At 38.1% G+C, this 25937-nt stretch overlaps 1 protein-coding gene across 2 annotated transcripts in view; it reads right to left on the bottom strand.

The window, feature by feature from the left end:
- The window catches only part of KIF13B (kinesin family member 13B), a 201206-nt gene that overhangs the window by 103691 nt on the left and 71578 nt on the right, over positions 1-25937 (bottom strand). For both annotated transcript variants that reach the window (XM_064585325.1, XM_045880084.3), the window contains exons 6-12: positions 25401-25581; positions 21954-22041; positions 18844-18978; positions 16386-16498; positions 15090-15201; positions 4947-5159; positions 2640-2750 (exon numbers count right to left, since the gene is read on the bottom strand). In XM_064585325.1, coding sequence (XP_064441395.1) covers positions 2640-2750; positions 4947-5159; positions 15090-15201; positions 16386-16498; positions 18844-18978; positions 21954-22041; positions 25401-25581 — 953 coding nt within the window. The remainder of the gene's footprint in view (positions 1-2639; positions 2751-4946; positions 5160-15089; positions 15202-16385; positions 16499-18843; positions 18979-21953; positions 22042-25400; positions 25582-25937) is intronic.

The following is a 25937-nucleotide window of genomic DNA, read 5'->3' as shown; positions in this document are numbered from 1 at the left end:
TCTCCGTCTTCATGTTTTATCATTCCTACTCTCAAAGCCTACGCTATAGTTATATGGAACTCTTCCAGGTCCCTGAAAGTGTCAAGAATGCGCTCCTGAGCTTAAGAGATTTTACACCTGTTTCTTCTATTTGAAACATACTTGTTCTCATACTTGGTAACTCATACTTGTTTACTTGACCTTTTCTCTATGAGGGCAAGGATCCTATATACCCACTGTGAATTCCTAGCACCTAGCACAGTGCACAACACAGAGTGAGCACTCAAAACGTCAGTCTTGTGAATGTGTCAAAATAAAACTTGCATATGCATTCAAGTACTATTTTCATAAGAATATGAACCTTTCTTTTTTGTGCCTACCTGCCTCTGAATCCACACGATATGCAAAAGTATGCATATAGGGGAATACACATGACTCCTGTAACCAATGCTCTAGGATTAAGGTATATGAATTGGGGCAGAGCAGGGTGTCTTTGCCTATATATAAATAGCAAGTGGTAATGAGTCACAGCCACCAAAAGCCTTTGATTCTGAAGAAAGACAAGACAAGCTAAGTCATTTAACTAGGGCCACACGTAAGTTTGCAGTACAATTAAATTACAGCTTAAGGATTTTGCTATTTTTAGGGATACCATCCCAAAGTTATCTGACCGTGGACCATTTTTCTTCCCAGAAGACTTATTAACAATTGGTGGCTATATTGCCAGAAATACATTTTGGGAAATGCTAGTCTCTTTTGAAAAAAGGTCAATGACCAACAGACTACGTCTTTTTCCCTGAAAGAGGAGAAGCAAGCTCAGCAGCACGAAGCCTGGGGGCTTGCAAAGATAAGGTGTTAAATGAGGTGCTGGATAAAATCAGGCACAGTCCTCAAAAGGGATACCTGACAGAGGAAGAGAACAGTTAGATTCACCAGTATTAGCACTGCAATTTCACTTAGACCTACACTGCCTTGTATCAGCTAAGCAACTCAAATACAATAGCACTTCAAAGTCAATGTTTACTTTTGGAGTAGCTCAAAAAGGCTCACACAAATTAGTTCTAAAATGGATAATTATTAGAATGATTTATAATTTATGAAAAACAAAAAGTGAAATAAGTAATGAGAAATAAAGTTCATACACTGGAATGTTCTCTTCCCTGTAATTTGAAGGAGTTGCATTAAAATAACCCAGTGTAGGGATACAGATAAAACAAGATTGGTCATATGTTGATCTTCAGTGAAACTGGGTGATGCCACATGTGGGTTCATTATACTCTTCTCTCTTGTTTTTATCTATTTTGAAAATGATTATAATAAAAAATATTTAAAAATTAGTCTGCACTAATATCATAGCCACTTTATGCTACATAGGAGTTGTACCATCCTACAACATCTGGTGTATAAATTGATTCTGGACAGCACATTTCAAGATGGAACCTGCTGGGTGACAAAAGTAGCAAGTTCTATATATTTACTAATATGAGGAACAGTTGAAAACACCAGAGATTTTCAACTTTAGAAAAGGAGGGGAAGAAGGCAGAGGTTACCTTAAATATCTGGGTAATGACTGTCCCTGTCTTATAGGGCTCTTGAGGGGATTAAATAAAATACTGTATTTATTTATTTATTTATTTATTTATTTATTTTTAAGATTTTATTTATTTATTTATTTATTTGAGAGAGAGAGAGCAGGAGAGTGGGGAGGGTCTGAGGGAGAAGCAGACTCCCTGCCGAGCAGGGAGCCCGATGTGGGACTTGATCCCGGGACTCCAGGATCATGACCTGAGCCGAAGGCAGTCGCTTAACCAACTGAGCCACCCAGGCGTCCTAAAATACTGTATTTAAAAGCACTTAGCACAGGGCCCAACAGGATGTATGCAATAAATATTTGCTATTATTATTACTCTCAATTACTGTATATATGTGGGACACCCATTCTCTTAGCTTTGGAAGAACAAACTAAGAACCATGAGCAGAAATGAAAGAATAAAAGATTTCGATTAAATAGCTACTATTAGAGTCATCACAGCTGTCCCATCATGAAAGACTGTTGACAGGGTATTGGCCTCCACATTACCACATATATTTCTAAAACGGAGGCTGAATAACCACCTAAAAGGAATGCCACGGAGTAAGTCTTTTATTAAGTAGACAACTGGACATTAAGGATTCTTTCTAAGTGCTAATGTTCCCTCCCTAAAATTTCACAACTCTATCTGTATTAAGTATTCTAAACCTAAGAGATAGTCAGCTCAGATTTAGGTATTTCATATTACTTTTACTGAGTATATACTAATACTATTATAGCCGAGTATCGACCACTAATAATTTCGTAGTTTGGGTAAGTTCGTAGATTGGGTAAGCAAAGCACTTAATAGAATTGGGGGTTCATAGTCAGAGGCTACAAAGTAGTTACTTCATTTAAAAAATGCTTATGACCCTAAAAACATTTCCTACATGATGAACTATTAATTGTAATTATGTCTTATCCTTCAAATTAACTTTGTAAAATAGAGACTCTTGGATCTAGGTTCTTATTACTGGTGCTAGATTTGCCATCTTCAAAGCTAAAAATCAAAAAAGGAACCAGAAAGGCCATGAGTTGCATTGCACAAACTGCCACGAGCTTTCTCTTGCTTTAATCAGGAAGCACGAACCTGTGCAATCTCCTCGGTTTTCCTTAGTTTCTCCTCCCAGGTCACAGTCATTTCCTGGATTAGCTTCTCTGATTCTTCTAGCCGATCTTTCAGTTCTGGAGATTTCATTGCCTACAAGAAAATGTTTATTTCATGAAATGTCTGTACCATGCCCTGAAGAAAGCACTAACTAAATCCAGAAGGATAAAAGTAACAATCTGCCTCCTCTCAGCTCTACAATTCACTGAGGTCTCTGATCTACCTAAACCAGAATGATGAATGCTACTGACACACAGCATCCAGACTGTATGCATCCCACAAAGCTCATTCAGTTACCGAAGGGGGGCTTGAAAGGAAGACTTAACTGTTTTCTTCCAACCTACTGTCACTGTGAAGATCTAATTACATTTTTTTTAAGATTTATTTATTTATTTATTTGACAGAGAGAAGAGACAGCGAGAGAGGGAACATAAGCAGGAGGAGTGGGAGAGGGAGAAGCAGGCCCCCTGCCGAGCAGGGAACCTGATACAGGGCTCGATCCCAGGATCCTGGGATCATGAGCCGAGCCGAAGGCAGATGCTTAATGACTGAGCCACCCAAGGGCCCCAAGATCTAATTACATTTAGAGGGACAGAAGTTCAAGCTCTCAAGGGCTTATTTTTAAATCCCAATAGGTCATATATCTAGACTAATACACAGGAATCATTCTAGTCTCTACTGATGACTTCAGGTATTGATTCAAGTATATACTGACAAAATCTGTACATGTTGTAAAGTGAATGGTGTTATTAATACCAGGAAGACGGAAACAAAATTTCAAAGAATATTGATGAACTGTAAAATTATCCCTGTAAAAAAAGGATAAATTTCAACGGGCAAAAATATACCAAAATAATTGTTTGACCATGTATTTGACCAACTCACTACCAGAAAACAGATTATAAGAAAGAAAAGGGCTATGGGGGCGCCGGGGTGGCTCAGTTGGTTGGGCGACTGCCTTCGGCTCAGGTCATGATCCTGGAGTCCCGGGATCGAGTCCCACATTGGGCTCCCTGCTCAGCGGGGGGTCTGCTTCTCCCTCTGACCCACTTCCCTCTTGTGCTCTCTGTCTCTCATTCTCTCTCTCAAATAAATAAATAAAATCTTTAAAAAAAAAAAAAGAAAGAAAGAAAAGGGCTATGGTCCCAACCCCAGGAAAGAGTCCCACAGTGCTGGGAAATCATGGGAACAGAATGCTAATTAAACTAGAAATCCTGAATCTGGTATTTTATTTCACCTTTGAAAAGAGGATGAGCATTTGGTTGTAGGTTAGAACTGTATAGGTTTCAAATTCAGTAATGGAACATAAACACCATACATTACAGAATGTACAAAGGGTAGTGGAAACAGAGCACCTCGAAATAGTTGGGTTTTTTTTTTTTTAAGATTTATTTATTTGAGAGAGAGAGAGAGCATGAGCGGGAAGGGCAGAGGAGAGGGAGAGAGAATGTTAAGCAGACTCCCCACTGAATGCAGAGCCCAACATGGAGCTCGATCCCACGACCCTCAGCCGAAACCAAGAGTCAGACGCTTAACCAACTGCGCCACCCAGGCACCCCTAAATAGATGCTATAAAATATTTTTTTCTATAAACATAATTAAGCCACAACATGGAAAAACTAGATTATTAAGATGTGGAAGAACTCCTTAAGATTTCCATTCTGCGGGGCGCCTGGGTGGCTTAGTCGTTAAGTGTCTGCCTTCGGCTCAGGTCATGATCCCAGGGTACTTGGATCGAGCCCCGCATCGGGCTCCCTGCTCGGCGGAGGCCTGCTTCTCCCTCTCCCACTCCCCCTGCTTGTGTTCCCTCTCTCGCTGTCTCTCTCTCTGTGTCAAAATAAATTAATTAAAAAAATATATTTAAAAAAAAAGATTTCCATTCTGCCTTCAACCAGTGAACAAATGATACAACAAAATCTGCTTGAATCCTCTCCCCATCAGTCTATGTCCACTCTCCACCATTTTCTGCACTAAAATTGCAAACATTTTGTTGCAAGCATCTCTCTCCCTCTCTCCTTTATTCTTAGTTATACCTATACTGTGGAAAGAAACATTTTCTCAATTCCCTTTATTCTCTCCTCCTGTTCAATCCTTTCACATCTGTAAAAACTCTAAATTGCAACTATGACCATCTATCTGTCTTTATTTATCACTCATCTCAAATTTCTCTTCCTATAGGAAACTCAAAAATTCTAGGTGGAGTACTTATCACTTATAGCTAAGGGGAAGAAAATTCAAATTCTAGCTTTTCCTAGACCCACAAAGTGTGGCTTAGGCTGTGCCTTATACCTCCGCTTTGGTTAGCTGCTCTCGGAGCTTTTCTACTTCCTCCCGGAGATCCCGGATAATTCGTGCATTAGGATCCTCATTCACCACAGCATGGTTCACGATGTTCTTGGCACGATCTGCATACCGCAGAGTTGAAAGGGTTTCATCATAGTTATCGGCTGCTGGACTGACGGTGGCCACCATGGCTGTCTTGCTGTTACCCCCAAGACTATCCTAGATGAAGAAAGAAATTGAGTAGGATTTTTAAGCTGGAAGAAAACATCATATGAGGAAGTTGAAGTCAGATAGGGTGAGAGAACGTTCCAAGGTCAAACACATATTTAAGGACAAAGCTAGGACTAAAATACAGATATACTGACTTCAGGTCCCATGTTCTTTCTTCTCTGCCAAGCTACTTTTCTGCAGAAAGGAGATCTGGTTTTTAAGAAAAGACAGGGAAATACAAGGAAGCCTACATTAATTTCAGTTTAATAACAATTGGTTCTAAGCAGGCTACTCAAAAAACAATGATTTCTTAAATGCCTAAAAATCTTCCTTAGAGAAACTGAACAATCATGATATTATTTGTTATCTGATCAAAAAGTGATTACCAACAATCTACTCCATAATGCCATGTCCTTTGAATCTCTGTGAAGCCTAAATAATGGCTCAGAAAGTGTTGCTGTTACAAGCTATCAGGCACCTTGCGAATTTTTTCAAACATAAGGTATAATTATAGTCTTATAAAACAAAAGATATGTTGAAGGTACCTGATTTTATTCCCTCTGATAGCACTCCAAAAACTATGAAAACAGGCTTATCTTCTACACAACAACTTCTACAGTTCAGACAAAGGTGCTAAAGAAAAGACACTCATCTTCATTACGCTAAAACTGATCAGTCTGGTGAAATGGGCTTTAGAATGGGCTCCAACAAATTCAAAAAACTACTTCCACTTGAGAACATTAAAAAATAACTACAGGAGAACATAGGCAGCAACTTCTTCAACCTCAGCTGCAGCAACTTCTTTTTTTTTTTTAAGAATTTTATTTATTTATTTGAAGGAGAGAGACAAAGCGAGAGAAGGAACAAAGCAGGGGGAGTGGGAGAGGGAGAAGCAGGCTTCCCACCGAGTAGGGAGCCCGATGAGGGTCTCGATCCCAAGACCCTGGGATCATGACCTGAGCTGAAGGCAGACGCCCAATGACTGAGCCACCCAGGCGCTCCTGCAGCAACTTCTTCCTAGAAACATTGCCAAAGGAAAGGGAAGCAAGGGCAAAAATGAACTATTGGGACTTCATCAAGATAAAAAGCTTCTGCACAGCAAAGGAAACAGTCAACAAAACCAAAAGACAACAGACAGAATGGGAGAAGATTTTGCAAATGACATATCAGATAAAGGGCTAGTATCCAAAATCTATAAAGAACTTATCAAACTCAACACCCAAAGAACAAAAGATCCAAACAAGAAATGGACAGAAGACATGAACAGACATTTTTCCAAAGAAGACATCCAAATGGCCAACAGACACACGAAAAAGTGCTCAGTATCGCTCGGCATCAGAGAAATCCAAATCAAAACCTCAAATGAGATATCACCTCACACCAGTCAAAATGGCTAAAATTAACAAGTCAGGAAACGACTGATGTTGGTGGGGATGCGGAGAAAGGGGAACCCTCCTACACTGTTGGTGGGAATGCAAGCTGGTGCAGCCACTCTGGAAAACAGTATGGAGGTTCCTCAAAAAGTTGAAAATAGGGGCACCTGGGTGGCTCCGTTGGTTAAGCGACTGCTTTCGGCTCAGGTCATGATCCCAGGATCCTGGGATCGAGCCCCACATCAGTCTCCCCGCTCGGCGGGAAGCCTGCTTCTCCCTCTCCCACTCCCCCTGCTTGTGTTACCTCTCTCTCTGTCTCTCTCTCTCTGTCAATTAAATTAAAAAAAAAAAAAAAGTTGAAAATAGAGCTACCTATGACCCAGCAATTGCACTACTGGGTTATTTACCCCAAAGATACAGATGTAGGGATCCGAAGGGGTACATGCATCCTGATGTTTATAGCAGCAATGTCCACAATAGCCAAATTATGGAAAGAGCCAAGATGTCCATCGACAGATGAATGGATAAAGAAGATGTGGTGTATATATATATACAAGGGCATATTATGCAGCCATCAAAAAGAATGAAATCTTGCCATTTGCAATGACGTGGATGGAACTGGAGGGTATTATGCTGAGCAAAATAAGTCAATCACAGAAAGACATGTATCATATGATCTCATTGATATGAGGAATTCTTAATCATTTGATTTACGTCTAAGGAACAGAATAGAGCAGAAGGAATAGAATAGAGCAGATGGCATGTCACTTCTGAGATGAGATTATGAAAAGACCATGGCTTCTGTTATATGTGTTTTCTCTCACTCTTGGGAAACCACTATCATGAGATGAGGTGCCCTATGAAGAGACCTCAAGAGTGAATTTGGAAACAGGTCTTCTGAAGCCTTCTAACAACCACTTAGTTGAGCAGATCGAACCCCAGTCAAACCTTGCACTGACCACCCCGGATAACACTTTACTGCAGTCACGTGAGAGACCCCAGCCAGACCACTTGGTTAGATCACACCCAGAATCCTGACCCATGGAAACTATGAGATAATAAATGATTGTTATTTCTAGCTGTTAAGTTTTAGGGGTAACCTGTTACATAGCAATAGATAACTAATAATACACTAACATACCATCTCAAGATGAAAAGAATTACCCAAAAAAAGAGACTCAATTCTTTCAGCAATAGAATATCACTGAATTATAGATTCTCAAGATAGAGAGAAGACTCAAACAGGCCAATATGGGGGATCACAGGTCATAAGAAAGCCAACTCTACTTTGGGCAGCTTTGGACAGATATAAAATTCTTACTTTTGAAGATATAAAGTTTTTCCAATATCAACATATCTAAAATTTGTCTGCGCAATCTGTGATTTATATATACCATCTTTAGGCAGACTTGACTTAGTCCTCTCAGCCTTTTGTGAATTGGATTATTTTACTGATTAAAAAAAAAACAAACCAGAGGTTTGTTTAACAAAGAAGGTCAAATACTCTGCCTAAAGATCTGGAACTAGTAAACTGAACAATATTCTAATCCAGTGGTGTTCCACCTTCAAGTCCAATATGACTTTTATTCCCTCACAGCTACCCACAATTACACAGTAACAAAGTCACACTTGGCAGTATAGAGAGAGCTCAGACCTGAGGAACAAGTAAGGTGGCCAGACAGCCTTCCAAGTTATTCTGTCCTACCACCAGAGACAAAATAATTCCCTAGGTCATGCTAACAGTTCAATACAATCCCAGACAACGTGTGTGTGTGTGATTGACAATGTGACAATCCACTACTGAAAATTCGGTTTTCCACAGAAAACACAGCTTAATTCTACCTCTGAAGGAAATACACTCTAACACATGAAAAGGAAGGAAACATAAGTAATCTGGGCTCTAGAAGGCAGAAGTGACTTCTGCCAAGTCTGTATGATTGCTTGCTTTCCTCTTCGCCTCTAGACACTGATCTCACACCGTTGGTGCCCAGCTTTGGCAACTTACACAAGAATGTCAAGATGCACATTAATGACATTCCAATGTTATATATAAAGATCACAGGAATGACATCTCAGATTACAGTTCAGTCACTAGCAGCACCATGGGGAATGCTGCCCTTCAAGAACTACTGCATTCTGTTAGCCCACATGAACAGCAAATGCTATTGGGTAAAAAGGGATTTGTGACAATAATGACCAACGTGAAAAGGCATAGATATTGTGCTTCAACTTGTGCTGAGAAAAGGAAACCTGGCAAACGACAAATACTTGATATTTTATTTTTTATTTTTTTTAAAGATTTTATTTATTTATTTGACAGAGAGATAGAGAGAGAGAGAATAAGTAGGCAGAGAGGCAGGCAGAGAGGCAGCAGAGGGAGAGGGAGAAGCAGGCTTCCTGCGGAGCAGGGAGCCTGATGCGGGGCTTGATCCCAGGACCCCAGGATCATGACCTGAGCCGAAGGCAGCCACTTAACCAACTGAGCCACCCAGGCGCCCCAATACTTGATATTTTAAAAGCCCTTGTGCATGAGTAACAATATGCTTATATTCAAAAATGGCCCCATGCCATTAGCAAGAAGGAAACAGCAACAAAAAAACTGGCACTCATTCAAGGAGAAAGTATAAAGCTTCTTGTTACTCTTTAATTGTTTAATTAGGCAAATCAGATGAGCTTTGTTTCAAATGTAGCAACTGAAAATTAAATGGACATAGGAAAGAAATTGAATTTTGGAAGGCAGGATCTTTTTAAAGCTGAAAGAACTCTTTGAAGTAATCTAATGAAATTACTTCATTTTACAGATGGGAAATTGAGACCCAGGAAGACTGACAGACTTAACCAAACGTCATAACGCTATTCAGAGCAGAGCTGAAAGTACTCACTCACTCAGCTCTTCACAGAGTTTACCATCGAGAGGGTGACACTGGTAAGCAAACACTATATGGTAAGAACTAAGTAGGGATAAACATAGCGTGGTCATAGAAAACAGAATGAGCAGAAAGCCCAGTCTTGAAAGGTTAGGGACGACTTTCAGAGAAAGTGATATCTGAGACCTAAAGATGAATAAGCATCATCCAGATAAAGGCTAATGCGGAGGGATGTAGGAGAGACTGAAGAGAGGAGGAAGAATGTTCCAAGCAGAGTAAGAGTAAAGTCCTAGAAGTTAGAGTACTCATCACTTAGCTAGAACTGATCACAGCAAGAGCAGGATGAACAGTAAGAAATAGGGAGGGGTCAGAATACTGAAGGCCTAGTAAATCACAAGCCATTAAAGAATTTGGACTTTATCATAATGGCCTGTAAGAGAGTTACTGAAGAGACTGAAGTTTAAGAAGAGTATTAATTTTTAAGATATTACAACTTACTATAAAGGATGGAATGGAAAGCTCGAAGGAAATGTTTCAATCATCCAGGCAAGAGATGAAAGTTGCTTCCATTAGGTAAGTGGCAGTAATAATGGAAAAAGATGGATTAAGTCAAAAGATACTCATTATTTGAGCATTTATTACCAGAAATTATTTGATGTTAAGAGGTTCACATTTAGAAGATTACACAGAGAAGCAAAAAACCTCTTAATAAGAAACAGTTCTCCACTGACCACTTACCAAATGAGTAACCACTCCACCTACCGAGAGAAGCGCTAGAGAAGAGCAAGAAGAGCACTCACATCTATCCCCCAACAAATCACCAAGGGCAGTCATTTTCTCTGACTCCCAGATGCTGTAAATATCAAGAGCATAACACAATTATAATGCAAATACAATGCAAAAACACTTTTAAAAGAAACTGCAAACCTTATGAACAATTTTATGAGTTCAATGATAGTTATGTTGGACGATACTAGAAACATATGAAATCAAACAAGGATCGGGGAGAGTTAGACTAATTTAGAATTAAAGAAGGAGAGAGCGAAAGGAACATAAAAGCCACTTCTAAGGAGAATGATTTGTGTATCAATCGATTCCGAGAGGTCTTTGGGAAAAATGTTTAAACATCAGAATAAGTTTTGTAAAAATGCCCCACTTGTGGAAGGTCATATGTTTTTTAAATAAAATGTATGACAAAAATCAAGAAAACTTCATTTTTTTTAGCCTAAGAATTAATACACAGAGGTTACAATTACAACCTAATTTTACTAAACAGAAGATAAACTGACTTTTTAAAATGTTCAGTTTTGTTCCTCAGTTCAAGTATTTTCACAAGTGTCTCTTAACATGTGGTAAAAGTGAAGTGCTTCTCCTTCTAATGAAAAGTGACCTTCGGCAAGATGTACAATATATAGCCTAGGCAAGAGAAGATGGGCAGTGAGGTCAACCCTGATTCCAATCTGGTTTTTGTGACCACTGTCACATCTGTAAAATGGGGACACTACCATTTGCCTTCAGAGAAGTAAATGAGATAATGTACATGAAGCGCTTTGCATGGTACTTGATTTTCCTGGCCTCCAGCCTATGGAATGGATACTCAATAATTACCTGGGCCATTTTAAGTTTGTGAATTAACTTCATAAAAGATACTTCCTAGTGTTTGTTTAAATGGACTGAGGTAATAACAATGAAACAACACAACAGTGAATATTATGTCTTTTAAATCAGGCACATCCCGGGAATAATCATGAATGATCAAGAAATATTTCTGTGGAAAGTCTGAGGAAGAAATTAATATCTTATCAAAATTCCTTCTGGAGGGCGCCTGGGTGGCTCAGTTGGTTAAGCGACTGCCTTCGGCTCAGGTCATGATCCTGGAGTCCCGGGATCGAGTCCCGCATCGGGCTCCCTGCTCAGTGGGGGGTCTGCTTCTCCCTCTGACCCACTTCCCTCTCGTGCTCTCTGTCTCTCATTCTCTCTCTCAAATAAATAAATAAAATCTTTAAAAAAAAAAATTCCTTCTGGAAATTAAACAAATGAGATTTCAAGGTTAATTACTGACACGTGAAGACCAGCACAATTATTTCCTTGGTAGTGAAATGTTTTGTAATGCCCCTTAAATCCAAGAGTTATCTACAAGTGGTTTTTAATTATCAAACTTTGCTTATTTATCCTTTTGTTTTAAATTTCTATTTTTTTTTGCATTTTGGCCAAAGGAAGTACTCTACCTGATTTTCTACTGTGGCCAGTTTCACTTAATAAAGCATGCTTAAATGGTGTGCATAGTTTTAGAAAGTAAAGTTGAATACCAATAACCCTTTGACAGAGTAGAAACTAGGAGAAAACCCAACTTCCTTTACAAACATGTCACGGACTAAGTCAAAGTTGTGTCACCTTAGAAGAACAAATATTGTTAAAATATCTATGCTACCCAAAGCAATCTACACATTTAATGCAATCCCTATCAAAATACTACAGGCATTTTTCACAGAGCTAGAACAAACAATCCAAAAATTTGTATGGAACCACAAAAGACCCCAAACAGCCAAAGCAATTCTGAAAAACAAAAGCTGGAGGTATCACAATTCTGGATTTCAAGTTATATTACAAAGCTGTAGTGATCAAAACAGAACAATACTGGCACAAAAACAGACACACAGATCAATGGAACGGAATAGAAAACCCAGAAATAAACCCACAATTATATGGTCAATTAATCTTTGACAAAGCAGGAAAGAATATGCAATGGGAAAAAGAAAGTCTCTTCAACAAATGGTGTTGGGAAAATTGGACAGCTACATGCAAAAGAATGAAACTGGACCACTTTCTTACACCATCCACAAAAATAAACTCAAAATGGATTAAAGACCTAAATGTGAGACCTGAAACCACAAAAAATCCTGGAAGAGAGCACAAGCAGAAATGTCTGTGACATCAGCCGTAGCAGCATCTTTCTAGATATGTCTCCTGAGGCAAGGGAAATACAAGCAGAAATAAACTATCAGGACTACATCAAAATAAAAAGCTTCTGCACAGTGAAGGAAATATCAACAAAGCTGAAAGGCAACCTACTGAATGGAAGAAGATGTTTGCAAATGACTTATCTAATAAAGGGTTAGTACCCAAAATATTTAAAGAACTTATACAAATCCACACCAAAAAAATGAAGTAATCCAATTAAAAAAAGGGCACACGAACATGAACAGACATTCTCCAAAGACAAACAGATGGCCAACAGACACATGAAAAGATGCTTAACATCACTCATCATCAGGGAAATACAAATCAAAACTACAATGAGGGCGCCTGGGTGGCTCAGTCGGTTAAGCGACTGCCTTCGGCTCAGGTCATGATCCTGGAGTCCCGGGATCGAGTCCCGCATCGGGCTCCCTGCTCGGCAGGGAGTCTGCTTCTCCCTCTGACCCTCCCCCCTCTCATGTGCTCTCTCTCTCAAATAAATAAATAAAATCTTTAAAAAAAAAAAAAAACTACAATGAGATATCAGCTCACACCTGTTAGAATGGCTAACATCAAAACCACAAGAAACAAGTGTTGGTGAGGATGTGAAGAAAAAGGAACCTTCTTGCATTTTTGGTGGGAATGAAAACTGGTACACTCTGGAAAACAGTACAGAGGTTCCTCAAAAAGTTAAAAATAGAACTACCCTACAATCCAGTAATCCCACTGCTGGTATTTACCCCGAAATACAAAAACACCAATTTAAAGGGATATATGCACTCATACGTTTATAAAAGCATTATTTATAATAGCCAAATTACAAAAGCAGCCCAAGTGTCCATCAACAGATGAATGGATAAAGAAGATGTGGTATATATACACAATGGAATATTATTCAGTCATAAAAAGGAATGAAAACTTGCCATTTGCAAAGATGTGGATGGAGCTAAAGAGTATAATGCTAAGCAAAATTAGTCAGAAAAAGACAAACACCAAATGATCTCATTCATATGTGGAATTTAAGAAACAAAACAAAGAAGCAAAGAAGACCAAAGAAAAAAAAAAGGGAGAGAGGGAGACAAATCAAGAAGCCAACTCTTTTTTTTTTTTTTTTAAGATTTCATTTATTTTTTGACAGAGAGAGACGCAGCGAGAGAGGCAACACAAGCAGGGGGAGTGGGAGAGGGAGAAGCAGGCCCCCTGCCGAGCAGGGAGCCCGATGCGGGACTCGATCCCAGGACCCTGGGTTCATGACCTGAGCCAAAGGCAGACACTTAACAACTGAGCCACCCAGGCGCCCAAGAAGCCAACTCTTAACTATAGAGAACAAACTGATGGTTACCACAGGGGAGGTGGGTGGGAGGATGGGTGAAATAGGTGATGGGGATTAAGGAGTACACTTGTGATGAGCACCAGGTGTTGTATGGAAGTGCTGAATATTGTACACCTGAAATTAATGTAACACTGTATGTTAACTATACTGGAATTAAAATAAAATTTAAAAATAGCCAAAAAAAAAAAAAGTTGTGTCTTCTACTAAGCAAACCTGTGCTTAACTCATCTTTATATTCTCAACCCCTTAACCACAGTAATAGGCATTCAATAAATTCTTGATCGATGAGAGAATAACTCATCACAAAACTACACAGGGCTCATTAAATCACTTCTTCATTTAAAAAAAAAAATAGAATGGGACGCCTGGGTGGCTCAGTTGGTTAAGCGACTGCCTTCGGCTCAGGTCATGATCCTGGAGTCCCGGGATCGAGTCCCGCATCGGGCTCCCTGCTTGGCAGGGAGTCTGCTTCTCCCTCTGACCCTCCTCCCTCTCATGCTCTATCTCATTCTCTCTCTCAAATAAATAAATAAAAAGAAAAAATAAATAAATAAAATAGAAAAGGAAAAGGAGTATTAAGTAAAATATTTTGTTCCAGGTTGGCAACTCTATACAGAGTTAAACTGTCACTGGATTTTCTATCCTCTAGTTCCTAATCCAATATCCAATCCACCACACCACCTCGATAGACTAAAGGGACCTTGAGGACTGGAAGAGACCTGGAAATAGCCTCTCTCTTCACTAAACTCCTGTTGCGTGTCCTTACTATCTCTCTCACGGAATCACTGACTCTTGTTATAATATTTTGTGTACACATCTTATCTCCCTTACCAGACCCTGAGCAATTAGAGGGCAAGGAGGGTCCCACATTTCGTTACATTCTCCTCATAGGCACTTCATAGCTTTTGTTCTTTCTCATTTCCATTTCTCTCATACATACTGAACCAATTAACAAATGAATGACTGTGTGCTCTATTCTGTATCCTTAAACAACATTAGAAAGCTAAAAGTAAATTAAAGTGATCATGAGTAGTCTTGATGTTAACCAGAAAAGCAAGGTCCAAAATGTCAGTCAAACAAAAGGAGTCTGTGAGAAAGACAGAGTAGTCCAGCGGAGTGGAAATCCTTTCCTTTGACTCGATCTGCTATAGGATTAGCATGAGGTTCTTCTTCTACACCTCAAGATCTCAAAGGCAACTGTGTGGTTTTGTGTGCCTCAAATCCCATTCCTTCCAGGGTCTGATGAATCAGGTGTTTAATCTATTAAATCCATGATTATCATGTGAGAGCAATGATTTTAAATTTGAACACTGGTAAAAGAAATGATAGGAGGGATTAACAGTCTTCTCTTCTCTTCCTTTCTACCAACCACCGAGAGTATGCCAGAAAGGGTGGGGTGGGAGCTTACTTTGAGCAGCCAAGTGAGAACTGAGTCACGATATGGAACAAATTTATTCTTGTTTTTGCCAGCACTCTGATCTGCTAGGGCTGAGATAACCAGACCGAGGGTTGTGAGGGACCTGCATGGTGCAACAAACCGGAATAATCATAAAAAACTGAGAATATCAAATGTCACATTTTAGCACAAAAACTGAACATCAAGATGCATTGTACCTGCATGAGAATAGCACTGTTGTCAGCATTTTGCTGCTCAGTTTAAAAACACATAAACTCTAAAAGCTGATATCCTTCTAACACTACTGCAAGCAATAAAACTGCTTAGCTCAATTACTTTTTTTCATTTTTGTAAACAGCAAACCTCTAGGTTAAGAAAAGACACAAACACCACATATCTTTAAGAAAGGAAGCCACAAACACAATACAATTAATTACAACTTAGTATAAGGCAAAAACATTTGCATATATGTATGTGTGTATATGAGGTATCTATATATATCATATGTATCTACACACATATCATATGTAATATCATTTATATGTATATCACCATTTAATAATACAATAATAGCATAGCATCTGGATGATGATCTTCTATGATCTCTAGTTGGTTACTCTCATAATGCATCCTTCTGGATTCCTGCCCACAAGGAGCTAATAATTTAGCTTGAGGTAGAACATATAACTATATGAAGGAGTTTGTACACAAAAGTATTACTTTATAAAACCCTAGCTTCTTGGTATAAATGAGCACCACCACAACAGTCATACAAGGGAAAGCCCTATGTGGCTAGTACACAAGCTGATGTTGGTTCAGACAGTGACACCCATGTTGAGATCAACGGCTGGACTCTAACAGACCACTACCTTGGTCCTTTTCCATAGCTTAGACCCGGCTACTGTGCCCCTACAGGGAGATGTTGGCAAGGTCCACAGACAGGTTTGGGTTGTCACACTGGGGGTGGGGAAAGAGAGGTGGCAGGTATTACCGCCATCTAGTGGATAAGGCCAGGGATCCCACTAAACATCCTACAATACACAAGAACAGTCGCTGGAACAATTACCGAGCCCCAGATCTCAATACAGCTGCTCTTGAGAAACCTCTGACGACTGTGCTCCTCAGCCCCATCAGACATCTCAACAAAACATAAAATAGGCTCAGGCCTATATATATATAAAGAAAATTCTCCATTATTTATTCATTATAGCTTCAATCATTCCAGCATCTTATTCTTTTAATAACCACAGAAGTTCCCCCATTTGGCTCTTAAATCAGTAAAATAATAAAAGCTTCTGGAAAACTTACTTGTTGATGTTGCTCCCCTCCTTCAACCTGTCCCCTGCAGCTCCGGTTTTCGTTGCTCGCTCACTGCCAGCTAAATCAACCAAGCTCAGTTTGCCCACTTTCTCTCCAGATGTCTAGAAAGTAAATCAACAAATACTAATAAACAGTTAAAGAATACAGGAAGTCCTACATCTCTACCAAATGAGTTTATTATCTAAATCCTTTATTAAAACATTATTTACTGTTATTTCAAAATTAGTTTGCACTGCTATAAAACAGTGTAAGAAGGGGCGCCTGAGTAGCTCAGTTGGCTAGGCATCCGACTCTTGGTTTCGGCTCAGGTCATGATCTCAGGGTCCTGGGATCGAGCCCTGAGTTGGGCTCTGCACTCAGCAGGGAGTCTGCTTGATTCCCTCTCTCTCTCTGCCCCTCCCCCTGCTCACACACACACAAGCATGCACTCTCTCGATCTCTCTAAAATAAATAATCTTTAAAAAAAAAAAACAGTATAAGAAAACTGTATAGTCTAGTAGTAGATAGATACAAAATTATACCCAACTCTACTAACCCAGACAAGAGTGAAAGTTATCTCAGAAAATAGTGCCCCCCAAAATGGGACATTTTGAAGGGAACCCAATACAATTTTTTTTTAAAGATTTTATTTATTTAATTGATAGAGAGAGGAGGAGCACAGAGGGAGAAGAAGACTCCCTGCTGAGCAGATAGCCCGATGTGGGGCTCGGTCCCAGGACCCTGAGATCATGACCTGAGCCAAAGGCAGATGCTTAACCGACTGAGCCACCCAGGCACCCCCAACAAAATTTTCATAGAGAAGTATATGAAAAGCACTTATAAAATACAAATTTTAGTATGATATAAAACTGCTTAAAATCTAAAAATATTTACCAATAACTCTGAGAGAAAAATATTTGCAACTCTCATTGGTCTTAAAAAAATTAATATTTTACATAATAGGATCTCTCAAAAACTCAATACTTTCTTATATTTTTCATATTATTTATATATAGTAATTCCCTTATTTCATAGTTTCAGGTATTAAATTTACATATTTCTCTAGTTATTATATACATATACATAAATATGTACTGACATTTTCCTTTATCAAAAATATTCCATAACATAATCACACACATAACAATATTTTATACTTCAGCAGCAATACAAGAAATGTGGAAAAGCAATGCCCAAATCTATAGACTGGTTCATTTCTTAAAACTTTTCTTTAATATATACATTTATATTTATTTCCCAAAAATAAACATGTTGCTAACAAAAGGATATTCAGCTTCCCAAATCAAAAGTACTTTTGGTTAAAAAAAAAAAAGTCATCAGTACGTTTTTTGTTTTATGCTGAAAAGGAAATAGAAAACAAAGAACTTTTTGTTGTTACACTAATCTTGCTGTGATGGTAAAAAAAGAAAAATATGCTTTCAGCAAAAGAAAATCTTGCCAAAATATAGCATTTTGCCAGCATGATTATTTTAGCTTCTGGTATTTGAAAATGATTTGCTGGGGGGTAGGCATCATCATAAAATATGCAAATATTCACATAAAAAGTAAGAGGAAAAACAAAAAGTTTTCAGTGCAGTAGAAGCATATACATTTCTGGCTCTGTTTACTCTTCATAAGCTTCAAAACCAAATACTCAAAAAATCATTCTACAAATCTACTGATTTTATAGTACAATTTCCCCAGTATAGTTTATTCCTTCTAATACTTAGCTGTTTAGCAGAAGGTAACATTTCAAAACAATCTCTACTAAATCAGCTAGAGTTAACATTAGCTTATACAGCTAGCCATCCAACTTTAAAGCTCAAAAATTGCTATGGCAGAGACCGTGAACCATCAGCATGTTTAACTTCTGTCCCACCTTCCTTTAGTTGGACAGGGAGGAACTGAAAACTGCATTTCTCACACTCAATTGCAGCCAGGGTTCAGGATGTGACTTAGGTTCTGCCAAGCAGATATACTTGCTTCAGATTTGGAAAGCAGAAGCAAAGCAGAAGTCATCACCCTGGCCTGTTTTGGCTTTTTTCTTTTGGCAAGAGGATCATGGAAATAGGAGGTTTTCTACAAGTGTCTCAGTTTACATTCTCCAGCTTCCCCTCACCATGAGGCAGCTTTACTAACTCCTGTGTATCAGGCAGGCCTGAGCTCACAGCTCAGAGGTAGTACCACCCTTGGTGGATGATATCTACATTGTTATTCCTAGAGATTCAGTCTAGAATCCATTCTTTCTCAAGTGTTCTAAAACTCTGTAATCACCCAATCCCTCCATTAAATCCCTTTCTGTTTACCTACAGTGGCTTCTATGTCATGCTGAGTCCTAATATATCCATGGCTGGCTAGGACTTTAAGTCATCTAACACATGAAGGGAATAGAATATGATAAATCATGATCCACTTTAGAAATATTAAAAAAAAAAAAAAAAAAAAGGTCAAGCATGTGAATACTTACCCCAGACTTCACATCATATAAAGTATGTGTAAGGGTGATTTTGAAGACTGCATGAGATCGACTACTCTCCTCATTCATGTTGGTGGCAGCAACTGTGCGAGACTTGTTACCTTCAGACATCAAAGACTCAATATCCTAAGTAGAAACAAGTCACAGACACACATTTCATTACCTGTCAAATAAACATCAAAACTCTGCTATCCTATGAAATGCATTACAAGTTTCACTACTCAGTCAACCACATTTGGAGTTTACACATTTATACTTTGCTTCTCAACGAACATTAAGCCCCACAGAATATAAGAGCCAATACTGTCTCTGAAAACTCAAACAAAACACATTTATTTTCTGTAGGTGCCAAATAAAATAGCAGCTTTGACTAAGAATTAGAAAAATTTAGAAGCCACATGTGGAGACCCATAAGATGGACAAATGATTTGTGCCAAACTTCATCTAATCGAGAAATTTAGTTTCTTTAATGACAGAAGCAATAGAAGACAACTATTAAATCAGCTTATTTGAATAAGCAACAAACAAAAATAACTGTAACCCCTTCATGCAGGCATTACACTGTCACCACATTATTGTATTTTATACCACACCTGTTTTTGAAAACAGAGTATCAAGAAACTAAATTTCTGCAGATTTACTCCTTCATTGCCATTACTGTTAAAAAGGAGATAGCATGGGGCGCCTGGGTGGCTCAGTCGTTAAGTGTCTGCCTTCGGCTCAGGTCATGATCTCAGGGTCCTGGGATCAAGCCCCATATTGGGCTCCCTGCTCGGTGCGAAGCCTGCTTCTCCCTCTCCCACTCCCCCTGCTTGTGTTCCCTCTCTCGCTGTGTCTCTCTCTGTCAAATAAATAAAATATTAAAAAAAAAAAAAAAGGAGATAGCATGATGCACTTGAAAGATCATGGGATGGGATCTTCATTTTTTCAAACGTCATAAGCTCTAAAAATAGTTACTAACCAAACTGAATTTTAGTTTCATAAGTAACAATGCAGAGCTATAATATAATCTACCTTACAAGGATTTTGAACAAGGAACAAGAAAGATGGTACGTATGAAAGGGTGGACCAGTTGTCTCCTCTTACCCTGTCTCATTTTCTTTCTAGTAAAGGAACCCATAGCTGAGCACCTTGCAGTGGAACTGAGACTACATTTCCCAGATGCCCTTGCAGCTCAGTCTGGCCGTAGGATTAAGTTTTGGCGAATGAGACACAAAGTCATCTGGGAATTCTCCTTAAAGGGAGCAGGCAGGCTCTCACATCTTGGTTCTAAGAGCTTGAGATCTTGAACTATGAGAATAAGGGCATTACCACAGAGCTGGCTCTCTGTGGAGAGTTGGAAGGAATCTAGGTCCCCAAAAGCATCTTTGGAGCCACTGTATCAGCCCTCTGACCATTCATTCTTTCATCCATTCATTTGTTCACGTAAATAATACATGAAAGCCACCTATTACATGACAGGTACATTCTGAATTCTGAGAATAAATAAGGAACAAAATAGAAGACAATTCATGTCCCAAAGAACTTAAATCCTATTATATTTTCCTGTTATTTGTAACCAACACAATCCTAACTGACACATATATATGAAGAACTTTGAAAATCATAATTTTCTATTTGGCTGTATCAATGAAAAAGAATAATGTTTATGAAAAAATTCAATATGATCAATAAAAAGCCTCGAAGTAGAAACATTAACTACAAAGAGAAGTTTAAGTAGGCACCAAAATGGAAAAACCAACACAAAAAGTAAAATTCACAATTTTTTAGAACCATTCCAAATGCATTTTAGATCTATTAAATCTGACAATCCTGAGACTTACTGTAAAAGCTTCACCTTATTTAGCCCACACTTATTTATTGGCCCCCAATCTGTTGTCTCATGCATAAACTCTGTATTGAGCCTTTTAATTTCTTAAACAAGCAGAATATCTCTTTACACTTCCAATCTCCTCTGAGCCTTCAAAAACATGATTTCTCTCCAATGTTGTATAAACAAGTTCTCAAGTGATCATTATTAAAATAACAATACCTACTAACATTTATATCAAACCCTAGCATTCTCAAAGACTTTTCACATTATTTCATTCAATCTCCTCCAGGAAATCTTCCTAGACACCACCCATCCCAGATACCTACATGTCCCTTTAAGTTAGGTACCCTCTCCTCCAAACTACCATGAATCCTAAACATGCATTTCTCACTGCTCTTAAAATCATGTTGTTTTAGAACATCTTTATAATAACATCTATAAGCATCTTGAGGAAATGGACCATCTCATTCACTTTTTATATCCTCAGCACCGAGCACAATGTCTGGCACATGACAGGTGTTCAATACATGTTTACCAAATGAAGTATCTAATGTTTACTAAATAAGTATCATTGACCAAATGATAGAAATGATTAATAAACAAAAAAACAAATGGACCTACCTCATAAGATAGTCAAGAAAATAAAACTAATTTCCATTTTAAAAATGGGGACAAAAAGGCTTAGTGAGGTAGGTGATCCAGAGTCATACAAGAGTCACACAAGAGGATTAAGTGTCACCAGATCAACATTCTCTGACTCTTAACTCAATGTACATTACATCACAGCATCTCACTCCACCCCCATTTCCCCAACACGCTAAGCCTGATGGATCCACACAAAGCAGAACTGTAAGTTTGAAAATGAAGAGAATCAAAGGCCAGTGAGTGATCCTCTCAAATTTAGAAACAGACTTTGAATTCCAACTACCCGATTCATATGTTTTATTTCATTAAATCAATGAAACCATAGGCAACTTCATTATCTTATGCACTACTAGGGAAGAAAAATGCTGCTATATATAATTTTAAGATGCAATTGTAAGGAATATCACAACCTTAGAGCTCATTAAAATATGAAAAAAAGGTATGCTTTGCAAATGTGTATACCTTCTCTCAAAATTAAACTGTCCTAATAGCCATATATAGCTCTTTAAGAAAAATCCTTGTAAAAAGCTTATTAAGTAATGCTGTTAATTTTTTTAATTTCAAGAAAAATAATCATCAGAAATTAAATAAGAAATAATCTGCTACAGTGAATTTCAGCAGTTTACAGAAAGGAGATTATTACCTTGTAGCTTGTGACAGCCAGTTTGGAAAGTCCGTCGACATAGGGTCCCAAAACATTGTGCTCTCTGACTTTTAACGTTTGACGACTTCTGCTCATTAAAAAGAAAGAAAGAATTTTAAAACAACAACCTGTTTGTGCTCCATAAAAATATATACTGAATTCAACAAAGATCCCAAGTAAAAACAACCAACTAACTTGATCTAAGAAGAATATAAACCAAAATTTAAAATCTTGACTGGTAAGAAAAACTTCATAATGTGGTAAAATATCACATCACTCAAAAGGGTACACTGTGGGATGTCTATTTACTACCACAAAGAATGCAGAGTCAAATAAATACAAACAATCTATTTGTCATTTCACAGAATGTGGTACAAAGAACAGAAACTCAATAAATGTTAACTGTGCAAGAAAGAAAACTCAAGACCAATCTCAATCATGAATAAAGACAAACAACAGACTGATTTTAATAATGACTTAAAAGTATAACATTAGGCTGATCCCAGGGCTACTGGGTTGTTTTAACATGGGAAAAAGATTCACACCCTTTACCACACTAGACTAACAGATTGACTAAATGGGGGGGAAAAAAACACATTATCATTTCAATAAATGTAGTGAAATGGATTCAATAAAATTACTTATTCATGATTAAAAAACAAATAAATACCACTTACAAACAAGGAACTAATAAACTCAGTAAGTGGCATCTGCCAAAAACCTAAATCATACTTAATTATACCAACCAAAAAACATTAAGAATATTCCTTGATGATTGTATGGTAAATGAATTCTATCTCAAAAAAGCTCTGTAAAAAATATAAACATTACAGGGACGCCTGGGTGGCTCAGTCGTTAGGCGTCTGCCTTCGGCTCAGGTCATGATCCCAGGGTCCTGGGATCGAGTCCCACATTGGGCTCCTTGCTCAGTGAGGAGCCTGCTTCTCCCTCTCCCTCTGCTGCTCCCCCTGCTTGTGCTCTCTCTCTCTCTCTGACAAATAAATAAATAAAAATCTTTAAAAAAATAATATATATATAAACATTACAATAAAAAAAATTGTTGATAGTGAGATTGCAAGTGATTCTTACTTATGAACTTATTTTCTAATGATTTGAAATCCTCTACTAACCTAGGATCAGCCACCAAAAACTTCACTTACTACTATAAAACTGTACATGAAATAAATATAGAACAAATATTTGACTTAAGTCTGATCTCAGGACATACTATATCATAACTTTTCCTTTCATTTTTCCTCTTCTCTTAAAAAGATACTGAATTCATAAAATCAGTACTTGATTTAAAAAAAACTAAGTTCTCTTGGGGTGCCTGGATGGCTCAGTCGGTTAAGCATCCGACTCTTGATTTCGGCTCAGGTCATGATCTCAAAGGTTGTTGAGATTGAGCTCCATGTTGGGTTCCATGCTCAACTGAAATAAATAAATAAATAAGTCTTACCAAAAAAACCAACTAAGTTTTCTCAAATAGTCTTTCACTAAAAAGGGATTGCCCTTAGAGTTTTTAATCCATTCACTTCGACTCTTCAGAAGCAATGGAAAAATCCTCAAGAAACTTTCATGGAGGAGACAGCAGTAGCAACTAGCACTTTACTGAGCACTTACTAAGTAAATGTTTAAAGACCTCAGGTATATCATCCCAGCCAATCTCCACAACAGCCCTCTGTGATATTATGTAATGTTATCATCCCCTCGGTACAAATGAGGCCAGGAAAACATAAGGAACTTGCTCTGTAGGTAATTAGAGGACCTGGATGCAGAGCTATGTGAACCCCAAGCCCATGCTGTTAATTACTAACGATACACAAGATAAACATAATAAGAAATTACAAAAGACTGAGCAAATTGTAGATAAAGTTCAAGCGATTCCACACAAGCACTGTGGTATACAAAACACAGGAATGAATTCAGCTAAGCATTTCTGGCAAGAGTAGGTCTGGGATCGCTAAGAAAGTGATGCTCTTCACAGAGGTGAAGGTGCAAGGATGAGTGTTCAGGGCAGAGTCGGGAAAAGTACAAGGACACAGTATTTAGCAAGATGTGGGTACCTAGGCTATAACCTTCCTACCTCTGGCCTCCTTTTGTTTCCTGTTTTGACTTTCATGTTTGGTGCCCCCCAGCCACACTGGACAGTGGGGTCACTCTCTAAGCAAGTGATTTCTCACAGCTCCATGCTCTAGCACAGGCTGTCCCCTATGCCTGAATGGTTCTCACCTAACTTAGTGGACAAACTCCTTCTCAGCACAAAAATCATCAAGCACCTTCCATGGAATCTTCTCTTCATTCTCTCTTTGCTCTCACCTATTTTGAATACACCTCTTTCGCAATTTAAAAGCATTATTACATTGTATTATAATTATTTGTTTCCAAAACTCATTCCGTCCACGCTGTGAGATCTTCCTTTCCAACTTGCATAGGGCCCAGCACATAATAATGATCATTGAGCAGATGTTAAGTTTTACAGAGAAACACTTAAGCGCCAACTGAATGTCACTGGGAAAAGGCCATCATCTTTGTCAAAGAAAAGAGATGCCAATGAGGGGTTGACACATTTTCTTGATTGAGCATCACTACGATGCACTGCTTCTAAGACCACCTTTCTTTGGTCATTTTCTCACCCAAACATAACTAAATGTCCCTTGGTAACTCCGCACTCTCTGTAAAACCTCAGCTCACTTGACTCTCTGACCTTATGAACACTGTTCTCACATCTATAAGCCACAGGCTGTGGTTATTATCGGTTTCTTGCTCATCGTGGTTGCACTTCCTTAAAATCTGACTCAGAAAACTCTGCAATGGACAGATTTCCTCAGATATGTCTATGACTGCAGAGTGAGAACAGCATTTTCTTAGCTTTCTAATACTTTCGAACCACTTCTCTTTCAAAGTCTATGCTGTAAAAGGGGACACTCTTTTTCTCTGGGAATTTTTTAAATGAACTATCCTAAAGTCCAGGTTTTAAATCTCTGATTATGCATCTCCCTTACTTCATAGCCTACAAAGAAAAAAATAGCTAAATTCCACCTGAAATTTCTTGGTCTTTTTTTAAAAAAAAGAAAGAAAAAACCCTACTTGATTAAGGATACCAGCCTGATATTAAGTAACTTAATTTTCATTGCATATTTTTTGTTTGTGGTTTTGTGTATATCTGAGAAAAACAGTATCAGGCAAATACATGCGTTTGGCAATACTTCCCTGCCCCAACTTAGCCCTAAATGCAAAAGCCAGAACTGAATGCAGGAAGCTGCTCAATGTGACTAAAAACAAAATCACAAGGACAATGACTAGATAATCAGATTAAAGCACAAAGACAATCACTAGATAAATAACTCTCTACCAGAGTTCAATATAAAAAATTTCACTTGAGTCAATTTCTAAGTCTGTTTTAGTCCACAATGCTGTAACATTAGAGTTTCCAAAGTCCTTTACCCTTTGGGATCAAGAAGGTCTCTAACTTTTTCATTATAAATTTCCATATAGGACACTTCTACTTTAAAACTCTGCTCTTCATTTTCCTCTTTCTGAGTTCGTTCAAAGAGTCCACTACAAAGTCTTGGAATTAATCCAGGTTGGTCAGCTGTGCCCATCATGGTGTAAGATTTTCCAGATCCTAAAAAGTAGAAATCATAGTTATCACTGTCTCTGAGAAGTTTAAATACATAACCCTCTTTCCATTGCTCATAAATAAATTACTAGCACTTAGCAAAATGCCCAAACGAAAATAAGAAATATACCCAAATAAAATGACAAGACTAATAAATACAGAAGCTTTCCTATTACACATGTAAAATCTGAAGTAAATATCTTGTAGGAAGAAAATAAAAACATTCTTTAACCATCTTCATACTTTAAAAAAGTACCTAAAAGAACCAGAAAACAGTAAGGTCTGAGTTGCTTTCTAAAATTAACTGGGAAGATCCATATGATGAATACTATGTGACTGCTCCCAACCACTAATCATAGCAC

Source organism: Mirounga angustirostris, unplaced genomic scaffold (assembly GCF_029215605.1).
Source record: "Mirounga angustirostris isolate CCGP_5_RB_7025 unplaced genomic scaffold, mMirAng1.0.hap1 SCAF_2, whole genome shotgun sequence".
Classification (NCBI taxonomy): Eukaryota; Metazoa; Chordata; class Mammalia; order Carnivora; family Phocidae; genus Mirounga; species Mirounga angustirostris.
Note: the sequence above shows the minus strand (reverse complement) of the source record. Positions and strands in the feature narration are given on the sequence as shown.